This window comes from Sprattus sprattus (assembly GCF_963457725.1).
Source record: "Sprattus sprattus genome assembly, chromosome: 8".
In the NCBI taxonomy this organism is placed as follows: domain Eukaryota; kingdom Metazoa; phylum Chordata; class Actinopteri; order Clupeiformes; family Clupeidae; genus Sprattus; species Sprattus sprattus.
The window spans coordinates 16,103,908-16,116,171 of record NC_137927.1 but is presented as its reverse complement, the minus strand read 5'-3'; the positions used below and the strand labels follow the sequence as shown (position 1 = coordinate 16,116,171).

The window sequence follows — 12,264 nt, the reverse complement described above, 5'->3', positions numbered from 1 at the left end:
AGTCAGCTGACCGATTTAGGACTTGGATGATTACTTAGACTAGGCTACTCTAGGAGAGCACAATTTTACCTCACCGATTGACGTTATGGGGCAAGGGCAAACGACCTCAGGTTAGTTAACCTGCAGACTGACACACAATGAGACCACCCACCCAGATTTCCAAAATTTCGTCAGTAACAGGTCTTCAGACATGGGTAAACTTTCGATTGCTCGATTGCATTGTGAATGAGATAACCATTAAAGCAAATATTTTCAAACTGTTTCTAATGCAATACTTCAAACTAATCCAACTGTCCGTTTAGTTAGCCATGCTCTGCCAGAATCTGTGGCACAGATAAGCTATCCGCCCCACACCTCACCCCTCACATGAAAAACCTGCAATGTTTTTTAAACGTTGTAAATCATTAAGACTGGAATTTGGAACTACACTGCCATCTTATGGTATATGATGGGTACTTCAGCTAAGTAATGCACTTTATATCTATCTATTCCTTCTGAATAGTTTTTTTGCAATACCACCTTACCCGCAGAGCTAGAGCCTACTCTAGTCTAAGCATAAAAGGAGCCTTCAAATATATATTTTTTTTTTTGGGGGGGGGGGGGGGGGGGGGGGGGGGACGACGACTTGTGCATTGTCTACATTTCTATTTCAGTAAAACCTATAGGCTCTGAGGAGTGAAAGGTTTAAAATAAAGATTGGGAGCTGGAGCCTCAATCAATGTTTCTGCGCAGTGGGAGATCGTCACAGCAGCTCTTGTTTGCTTTTTTACCCTCCCCTCTCAGCAGCAACCACTGCATTACCGCATGCTAAGTCCTTGATGCTATAAAAGGCCATGGAGCCTCAGCTGTGTTATAGCTGCCATGCCTTTGTGGCTTTGAGCATTTGCTCAGTGGATTAAACTAAATTAACTCTGCACCTGTATCTGGCAAGTGCAGCTGTGTGTGAAAATACAGATAATCTCTGACAGTGAGTTCCTAAATTGTTCGTTTATATTCAAAGCCCCACGACACATATTATATAATGGTAGCCACTGGACTAAAAAGTCCCTAACAGATTATGTCCTTATCATAATTATGTTAAAAAAAGAAGAAGAAGAGACAAGACAAAGGTTTGGATAATCAATATGAAAATACTTTTACTACTGTGACAATGTATGAGTTTTGCTTGTTATGAGGGCAAACAACAAAAAACTTCTAAACAGTACTTGATTGTAACAAAAGTCTGATGCTTTTTTTTCACCTACATTTTCCCCTCCTGATCATCAAAAATGAGACATCAAATAAAAAAAGATTAAAATTAGATGGAGTAGACCACAAAAAAGAAAGTTTTACAATATTACACAATATTACACACTGACCCCGACCATAGCCCTCCCTCAAATGCGCCTACCACAGAAGAAGAGATAGGGGTCACAGCGTATCCATCAGACAGCCAGATATGTAGTATGCCTGGCTGCAGAATGACAGCAGTTCCCAACAATAGAAATCAAAATAGATAAACAAACATGCCCTGGAGGATAAAACCACACTCAAAATAGAAATAATTTCCTTGCAGCAAAGCTTAATGGCTTGACAAACCCATGCTCATGACACTAAAACAGAACACTTTTTGATCTGTACCATTTGGGTCTGTAAAGGAAATTCCTTAAATATAAATAGTTATCTTGGGCAGATTCCGGGAGAAATATGTACTAGAATTCTTACATTAAAAATAATTGATATGACGGCAGACCAACAGGATGATAGATAAGTTTAGATATATGTGTCTCGTGATGGCAGTGGCCTTCAAAGCGAGATACGGTGGTGTTGTCTCCCCCCTGCATGGCACTTCAGCTGTTGCAAGAACTGCAGGTGCACCTAGCATCTTGCAAATTGCATTTTGCTCCAGGGTCAAGTGTTTCTGGCTTTTGGCTTTATGGTTGTGTGACTGATAGAGGTGCCTTTTTTTTATTTCTAAACCCACACAACATCAGAACGAACATCTCAGTGACCACCTAGCAACAGAGCTATTAAACTGAGCTAACAAATCACTAAAGCCTCTAGAAGAACATGTCAAGGGTCAAACAGAAAGGTTGTCCTCTACATTTTATGTATCTGACCACATTTAGTGCTGCTCTCAATGTATTTGGACAGGCAGTACACAAAAACACCTTTTGAAATCCAGAGGAATTCTGAAATGGAGAATAGTCTGTCGAAAACATTAGCTGAGACCCTGGAGGATCTACTGTGGATATGCTGCACTGAATTCACAAGTTAGTTACTTTATAGATATATTCTATCCAGGGGGACAAATCAAGACAAGGCTCTGCTACGTGGATAAACCTCTTAATTAAGTGATGCTTGAATGCTTTTTGTTTCCAGTGTTTTTTCTTCTGCCTGCAAAGTTTCAGATAAATTGATGAAGACCATCCCAGAATGTAAATGTTACTTATTTATTCACAGAGATTAGATTTTCTTCAAAAGGATGGGAGTTCACTTATTTCCTCAGTTTGTATTATAAACCTGTTGTTAACTAGGACGTTTCTGAATGACCTGATTCTGAATGAAATGGTCCTTTTTGACAATGTGGTCCAAAGTCCAAGTGTTAGACCAAGACGCTGACACAACAGTGGCACAGTGTGGCAGTGATGCAGGTGGCACCTCTACTTAAATCAGGTATTATGCCATTAGAGAACATTTTTCAAGGCAAAAATGTCACCACCAGAGAGCCATTAAATCCAGCTATTAAATGCAGATGAAATCAGCTGTATGCATTTATCTGATTCAGCAAGTGTGTGTAAGCATCAATGTGTGTGTGTGTGCATGTGTGTGCATGTGTGTGTGTGTGTGTGTGTGTGTGTGTGTGTGTGTGTGTGTGTGTGTGTGTGTGTGTGTGTGTGTGTGTGTGTGTGTGTGTGTGTGTGTGTGTGTGTGTGTATACATGTTTGTTTGTGCAGTTGTACTGTACACTTGGTGAGCAATTCACAGGAGATCAAGTATGGGAAATATGAAGCTCTCTTTTTTATATTTTGTCAGGCTGTAATTACCGTGTCAATGAATCTGTCACAGATGGAGCTCATTTGCTTAAAAAAAAACAGTGAAGTAAGCCTAGGGTGTGGACTGACATGGGTGGAGGGTGGTGTCTGCTGGTCAGATGATGAGCCTTTTGGGGACCCAACAGCACTGAAACATTTCAGATTTAGTATTTAGCTGCAGACACACCCTGAAACACACACACACACTGCAGAGGGGTGGAGGGCTGATGGGGGACAGTGTTCTGCGGCTGGTGTTGGCATGGTAACTACACAGAAAAAAAGACAGGGGTATTGTGTGCTCTTCCTCCATGTTTGGCGCTCCTTCTCTTTGTTTCACATCACTGATGTCCAGCTTCATCTGTGGACAGAGAGAACTGGACATGAGACTCAGATCAGTACATTCACATTCACATCAACAGCAACCATTAAGATGTGACAGACAGGAACAGCATGGTATCAGCCTATACCAATATTCATAATTCATTTTAAAGACATTGTTGTATAAATGTGCAGCAGTGGACATTATGAGAAGATACAAATCAGTGCTGGGCTTGTTCCATTTCCAACCGATTGAAACTTCTAAAGCTACTGTCATCATGGCAACACATAATGTCAGCCACAGTTGTTGTTTTGCCCTTTTGTTGTTGTGCCAATACCTCAGAGCTGTGACTCTCTCCTCACATTTCATCTTCCAGGTCTGAGCTGTGGTGATGCATCTGGGGAAAAGAGACAGACAGACTATATTACAGTGAACAAAGACAAGAACACCCACATCTTCAATTGATGCCTCTGAGAATCCTTTGCCTCGGCGGAGGTTGTTTCATGGTGTTATGTTTGAACACAAAGGTCGTGCACCGTGTGATTGAGGGATCAAAATGAGAAACATAGAGGCTCCATAAACTATGATAGAAATATGAAGCATAAAGAAAGAGAAGAGTGACAGAGAAAGAGGGGGGAGCCACACACACTGGCACTGCCTCTGAAGCAGGGTATTTTAAGTCCTGCTCTTGTGTTCTCAGGGAGGAAACAGACACCAAAAGTGCAGACAAGTAGGGAACACACTCCACGGTAATTACACATAATTATTATGTGCTATCTACTTGATAACAAGCTTCTGTATATCTATGGAGAGATCTATAAGAGCCATTCATTTGACAAGGGAGGTGTAGACTCTCCAAGGGTTATTGTTTGCTTCTACTTTGCTGTAGTCCTCTCTCCATGTTCTTCTTTGTGTTCCTTTTCTTTTCTTGTTTTTGTTCTTGTTGTTGTTCTATTTAAGACGGCCATATAGTAATGGCAAGTTAAAACTAAACACTCCATCCACTTGCACTTGTGTGTATGTGTGATAATTGCATCTTTTACAAAAATGCCAGAGGTGTTTAGATGTCCTATTTAAACAAAAGTGTCCTGTTGGTCTTCTAACATTCAAATGTCAGCCTGATAAGGCTGTCATTTTCAGTTCTTTGTGTATGTTTGTGTGTTTATGCATGAGTGGGCCATCTGGCCATAGGGTCTGTTTAATCCTTTGCATATGTAGGAGTTGCTGCGGCTTGTCTGAGGGAGACAGATGTAGTTTTGGATGTACGGTGTTAGAGTGTGATTTATCAGCTGTCAGAGTGATTTACCATGCAAATGGTCCCTCTATTGTACTCATTTATGGTATTTAGCCCACACACACACACACACACACACACACACACACACACACACACACACACACACACTGACACACACACACACACACACACACACACACACAGATGCATGTACACATACACACACATATGCACGCACACACACACACACACTCACACACATTCAAAAACACACCAACACACATAAACAACACACTCAATCACTATTGACAAGCACACACAACAGTTTCAGGTCTTCACAGTCCAAAGAGAGTTACAAGGTTACTCTGCATCCAGCTTAACATAACTCTAGTATACCATCGTGAATACAAATTCATAGTATTTACATGTCAGGCCAAAAGGTGAAAAAAAGCTCAATGTATCTGTATTGGTATGCGGGCCAGTTGTACTGTAATGATCTCTGGCCATAGATCTGCGCCCTGTGCACAGTGCAGTGTGTTAATGTAGACTGCAGTGGGAGGTTTGGAGTTAGTTATCCTACCGTGTTGGGCTCGTCGTCGCTGGCCTCCCCCAGCTCAGGGCTGTCTCTCCGCACACGGCGCCGTGGGCTGGGGCTCCGTGGAGATACCTCTGGGCTACTGGCTGACACGTGGTAGGGGGAGTCTTCGAGACTGCCCTCCCTGGACGGTGGGGATCCTGAAACATACACATGCATACGCACAGACACAGACACAGACACAGACACAGACACAGACACAGACACAGACACAGACACAGACACAGACACAGACACAGACACAGACACAGACACAGACACAGACACAGACACAGACACAGACACAGACAGAGACACAAGCAGCAAGTCAAGCAGTGGGCTATCATTAACTCCATGCAGACTGCTCTCTCAGATACTTTTCTCTCAGTTAAGTATATCATCTTTCTATGGTCACATTTACTATTTAATATACATGACGCTTCCTACAAAATCAGCAAGGGCATTTACATCTATTTTGGTTACCCTTCACAACACATTCTTCAAGAACTACAAGCTGTGGGCATTTCCTTAAGCAAGGTCACCAAATTAAATCCCCATTCACTGTAACTTAGAAGGAAACTAGAGCTCAGTTAGTCTTCAAAACCTCAAGGGCAGAAGTGAAACAGCTAAGACATGCCTATCTTTCTCACAATTATGCCATCGGCCTGATTTCAAAGGCATTGATTAGCAGTCAGTGACTCCGGGCCGAAGTGACTGAGAGCGGGTTGTAATTACTGCGGGATAAATGAATATGGAGATGGAGAAATGAAAGAGGGAAAGAGGACCGGCCACATCACACAGGCAATCCCTCACCCAAGGGCACGCATCAGAGATAAGAACATGCCAGGCGCTCTGAGCAAGATATAAGGGGCATAACAAACGAAGCCACCTCGGCGATCCTTTTAAGGCAGTAGGCTAAACCAACCACCAGGGGGCAATAGCCACCCCTGTTCTGGGAGCTCTGGTTTCCAATTTAGAAACGGCTCCCATCGTAGCATCTTGCCATCGACAATCATCTTACAGAGTACAATAACCAAACTCAAGAGGAGTGTGCAGCACACCTGTGTTATCCTGCCTCTGCTTGTCCATCCTGTCCAGGTTATCCAGCAGCCCGTCGATCTGCACCTTTATCAGGGTCAGCTCTCGCTTGATGGTCTGCAGCTCCTCCATCTTCACTATAGACCATAAGTGTGAATGACAAAAAAGGGAGACAGATAGAGAGAAAAAGAGAGAATCAGTCCACAACTCCACCTGTGCAGCTGAATTAAGGTCTTTCATGCTAGTGCAGACACACACACACACACACACACACACACACACACACACACACACACACACACACACACACACACACACACACACACACAGACTCACACACACACAATCACACAAATGACATCTTATACATAAGCATGTGCAACCACACATACACACACTCACACACACACTACATCTCTCTGTCCCTTGGCCACTCTATTATTTTCTCCCATTCCCTTGCTCTCTCCTAGTCTTGCCCCCTCTTTTGTCTGTGTTTGTTATATTTCTGATTCCTGCCAGGAGTCAGCAGTTAAACGCCTCAGCAGCCGCGGCTGGTGTCTCCATTGTGAACTCTAATAAGCAGCCCATGGAAAAGCCTATCGCTAGTCCGCCCCCTCAGCACTCTCTCTCTGTCTCTCTCTCTCTACCTTCTCTCTCTTTCTCTCTCTCTCTCCCCGCAGTTCACATGCAAGACCATTTCTGCTCTAGAACACTCAGAAAGGGCGAGAAAGAGGGCATTGAAAGAGAGAGAGGACAGAGAGAGCATGTAAAGGAAGAGGAGGCGAAGGCACACTGGAGTGGACAGATGGCCCTGGTAGGTCTTCTCTGACCCCTAGACTGTGTGAGTTTCTTTGTGTGGGTCATGTGCGCAGGCAGGGGAGAAAGAGAGCAGCCTAACACTTTCTTATTTGTTCTGCTCTGTTAATTTGGTGTAATGGCATGTTCTGATGGGGCTGTCTCCATTACACCCTGCAGTGGAGAGGCTTTTAATGAAGAACCATCTGGAGCCATCCCCCCTCTCAGCCCCGCGGGTCTCCCTGTGCATCCCACCACAACACACTCACTTTCTCTCACACACACACACACACCCACACACACACACACACACACACCGAGAAACACACACACCGAGAAACACACATACATACACAAAGAGAGAAACACACTCTTGCATGTACTCACAGACACAGTTGCTCACTCAAAACCCAAATGCAGCATATGCACACAGTATACAGTATACACGTACACAGTTTAGACTTAAACAAACAAACAGGTACAGACATTCATACACCTTTACAAATACAGGTATACACATAAACACAGGCACCTACACACACACACACACACACACACATATGCAAAGTCTATTGGGCGCAAAGAGCCTGGTAAACTCTGACCTCCCCCATGCTGTGCCACCTACCGCTATGCTCACAGAGTGAGCATACAGGACCTCCCTCTCCCCCGCTCTGATTTTGATGCTCTCACTCTCAGCAGGGCGGCATTGTGCCTCTAAGCATCAGCCTCCAACTGCCCACTCCCAGCTCCATGCGATACTGAACATGCACACTCACACTCACACTCACACTCACACTCACACTCACACTCACACTCACACTCACACTCACACTCACACTCACACTTAAATTGGTAGCAGGCAGGTGGTTCTAGCTAGCATCCCCTTTTGGCATTGCTGGTGATAATGTCTTCCATGTGCGTTAACTGTGTGGGCAACTATGAGCTATGTGTGTGTGTGTGCATGTGTGAACTATGTGTTTGTGTGTGTGTGTGTGTGTGTGTGTGTGTGTGTGTGTGTATGTGTGTGTGTCCGTGTGCCCGTGTGTGTGTGTGTGTCCGTGTGTCCGTGTGTCCGTGTGTGTGTGTGTGTGTGTGTGTGTGTGTGTGTGTGTGTGTGTGTGTGTGTGTGTGTGTGTGTGTGTGTGTGTGTGTGCATTTGTGTGTGTGTATGTGTGTATGTGTGTGTGTGTGTGTGTGTATGTGCATCAGTTTATGTGTCTGTGTATGTGTGTCCGTGTACGTGTGTGTGTGTGTGTGTGTGTGTGTGTGTGTGTGTGTGTGTGTGTGTGAGTGAGTGAGTGTGTGTGTGTGTGTGTGTGTGTGTGTGTGTGTGTGTGTGTGCATCAGAGTATGTGTCTGTGTGTGTGTGTCTGTGTGTGTGTGTCTATAGTGTGTGTGAAGGTGTCTCTCACATTTGGCCCTGCTGGAGGAGTGGGGTCTGGAGCTCTTGGAGGATGGCCTGTCCCGGCTGCGTCTCAGGCTGGACGAGCTGGAGGAGGAGCGGGAGCGCTTGGGCAGGCTGGAGCCATGGGGCATAGGGGGCATGGAGGAGGGCACACGCTGGTAGTCATACACCCTGGGTGGGGTGACAGAGGGAGGGAGAGAGGAAGAGCGAGGGAGGGAGACAAAGAAAAATAGAGAGATCAGAATATTGGCAGCAGATGGTCCAGCATTTTATCAATTCCCCATAGTTACACTCTTTCTGGACAAAAGAAAGAGGAAAAAACAGAAACCAGATCATAAGGAGGTCATTCAAAAACAGAACTGCCTGAATCTTGGTTGAAAGAAGCTAATCTAAGTCACATTACAGTTGGCTGGAACCGAACGGCCAAGATCATGCTGCTGAGTTGCTTGGCAAATGAATTGAAGTGTTAAGAGTCCTAACTACGTCTGACTCCCTTTAATCAGCCGCAAATTAGAGTGACTTTGCTGATGGACTTGTTTGCAATGCAAAAATCAAGCCGTGCTCTCTGCTTCTTTTTCTGAGGCTCTGCTCCGGCTTGGTGCACTGAAGCTCAAACACAGCCCTGCTCAGCTAACCCTCTCTCTTTCTCTAGTACATTCTAGACTTGATCTCCATCACTCACATCTAAATGACATCAATTATTATGAAAAGCCTTTTATTGCAATTCGGCAGTCTCTTCAGAAAGCGCATCAACTTTTTACTGGAGCACGGGCGTCAGTGACAGCTTTGAAGGTTTACCTATTCATGTTACCCTTTCCTGTACCCTCATCTACTGATAGCGCAGGCATGCTAGAGTGTGCTAGGTACCCATCATCACTCTTGTTTTAAGGGTGTGTGTGTGTGTGTGTGTGTGTGTGTGTATATGTGTGCATTTGTGTGTGTTGGTGTGTTTTTGAGTGTGTGTGAGTGTGTGTGTGTGCATGCATATGTGTGTGCATGCATGCATGCATATGTGTGTATGTGAGAGTAAGTGAGTGTGTGTGTGTGTGTGTGTGTGTGTTTGTGTGTGTGAGTGAGTGAGTGTGTGTGTATACAGTATCGGTGTCGTCTACCACCTGTCTCCCTGTCTGTAAGCGTTTGAGTCTGGGTGGTGATGAATGACACCCGGGGAGGGGCTCGACAGCGGGGAGAAATCAGATCTGACAGAGGCACAGGATGGATGGGAGCCGGAGCCAGAGAGGACTGAAAGGTTCAGGAGAGGACGCCCGTTCCTCTTAATCACACAGAAGGGACTGGGCCCCCTGCGTCTGTACACCCACAGTGTTAACACTGGTAGTTATTAAAAATGATCCTATTTACCTAGAGAATGACTGAGTGTGTACTTAGTGTAATGGCTCAAGAGGGGACAGTCCTCTAATGGAGGGGAAAAGATGATGGAAAAGAGAGAGAGAGAGAGGACGGGAGGGAGAGCGAGATAAAGAATGGGAAAAGGAAAGAGGAGTAAGAATGAGAGAGTGAGTAAACAGATTTGATACAAGCTTCTCTTTAAAAAAAAAGGAGGGAGGGAGTGAAGTTTTCTTTAAAAAAAAAAGGAGGGAGGGAGTAAAGTGTTACCCAGGCCGTGCAAAATTTCCATATTCTCTGCTTCCATCACTCTTCCTCTTTCGCCCTTTCATGTGATCTTTCACTTTCAGCCCTTCATCAAATCTTTTACTTTCAACCCCCTACTCTGCCACCATAACCCCACCATCCCCATCCACAACTGATGCACCTCTATCTTCCTGGGAATCAAATTGGTACTGTCACAGCCAATCTTCAGCTTCCTGGTATCGCGGTGGTGAGGATGACAGCAGAGCTTACCACAGAGTGTCATGCAGGGGCCACTGATAGCAGCAATAAAAAACAGAGAGGCCGTCTCTGAGTGTGTGTGTTTGTGTGTGTGTGTGTGTGTGAGAGAGAGAGGTGTGTGGGTCTTAGTTTGTATGTGTATATGTGAGTGTGTTCCAGCTCCACACTGTGTGAAAAGGTCAGAGATAACAACCTTCAAGAGATGTGTGAGATGAGGAGTCTTTAAGCTTGTACGTGTTTAATGTTTAAAAGTGATAGCATAGGCAGCCGAGCACCTGCAGCCAGACAGCGCATTATAATCAGGCAAACTAAAAGACCTATTGATTAACGCTGATCGTTTCACTGGAGGTGAGGGAACACACTCAAATAACAGCCAGGGCACTCAAGAAGTCGATGAGTTGCACTGCTACCGGTACATAAATAAATAAAGAAGAATAAACACCAGAGACCTCATTGTGACTCGATTGGATTTCTTCTCCACCAAATTATTTTCATTATGAGTATGGGCAAAAATCAAAACCCAGTTGGAGGCTCAACTAAAAAAACAATAATGAGCAGCAGGCCTCTGTGGTGTCTGCAACCTGAGCTCACCAAAGGCAGTCGGAGAGAGACGGAGATAGAGGGCTTGGCCTGGCTGCTAATGAGACTGGACGGTGCTGTGCCCGCTCTGGCTGCCGCGGGTGGAGGCGCCCGGGTCAAAAGCCCATATCTGTATCTGTGAGTGACAGCTCAAAGTGTGTGCTGATTAAGAGTGTATCAAGGAGACAGGATTAGGCAAGCCAGAGAGCCTTTAATCTCATAATCCACAACTAAGCAGACGAGTCAAAGTAAACTATTACACAGTGGTGCACGCCCCGTGCATGCACACGAACACACACTCATACACACACACACACACACACACACACACACACACACACACACACACACACACACACACCCTCAAGCTTACATTTGCCCACATACACCTCAGCAGGCCCTGTTCAAAAGGTTTACTTGCAAATTGGATGTATTCATTTGCTTGTCCAGAGTCAACCTCACAAGACCTGCCTATAGCACCTTAAAAAAAAAACAGTTATACTACCCTGCTGAAGAGGCTTGCCTTTTTTTACTTCCTCTTCTTCTTTTACAAGAGGAATAAAAAGCTTTGAACTCACTGCAGTTAATTGGCAAGCAGAGAAACAAGCAATGCTGTTTTGTGATTTTGCGTAGGCTTCATAATTGCACTGGGTGCCACTCAAACAGTGCAGGCTTTTGATAAGCTGTTGAAAAACATTTGCCTTCGGAGTAAAATAGAAATCTGCATCCCTGCCGTACACAGCAAGGCACCGTGCCACATGAGCCACTGCTATGCCAAACGGAAGAAAAGGAGAGACAGGGAGGTTTTTCTTGAAAAAAAATAAAAGCCCTCAACACCAAACAAGGACACGACGCATTGTGGAGTGCACGTATTAGCAGGCTACTATAGCGGGTGTGATTAGGAGTCTGTGAATGTCTCTCGGTGGTAAAGAGGTCTTTATTCTCTGAGACTCCGACTTAAGGTAGTTTTAAGTCTTTTTTCGCACCGACTTTTCCCCGCTGAACGGGGGCCGGAACACACAGGGGCTTTGAAGTGCAGCCCTAGAAGAAGGGATCCCTGACAAAGACAATGGGAGCGGCTCAGAGGATGTGTGGGGATTAGCACTCTGGAAGGGCAGCTTTCTCCACGCGGCAGCTTGTTATCAACACAGAGAGGGGAACCCACACACCCACACACACACACACACACACACACACACACACACACAGGGAGAGAGAGAGAAGACAACACACATACACACACTGACAGATATTCATTCACACACTTTCTATGTAGGTGTGTACACACAGCATGTGAGATGCACACGCTGTGCAGGTATTGGTATACACACATACTCACATGTGCGAACACACACACACACACACACACACACACACACACACACACACACACACACACACACTCACTCCATCTATCGCATCAGCCAGCTGTGTAAGGCCAAATCATGTGGACCC

The 12,264-nt window shown here is 45.1% G+C and overlaps 1 protein-coding gene across 1 annotated transcript in view; it reads right to left on the bottom strand.

Moving 5' to 3' along the window:
- Positions 1–1,169: 1,169 nt before the first annotated feature.
- The window catches only part of LOC308369167 (RNA-binding Raly-like protein), a gene marked incomplete at its 5' end in the record, with an annotated part of 48,619 nt that continues 37,524 nt past the window's right edge, over positions 1,170–12,264 (bottom strand). The window contains 5 exons of the mRNA XM_080843511.1: positions 1,170–3,372; positions 3,671–3,730; positions 5,151–5,305; positions 6,206–6,319; positions 8,390–8,553. Coding sequence (XP_080699637.1) covers positions 3,692–3,730; positions 5,151–5,305; positions 6,206–6,319; positions 8,390–8,553 — 472 coding nt within the window. The 3' untranslated portion in view covers positions 1,170–3,372; positions 3,671–3,691. The remainder of the gene's footprint in view (positions 3,373–3,670; positions 3,731–5,150; positions 5,306–6,205; positions 6,320–8,389; positions 8,554–12,264) is intronic.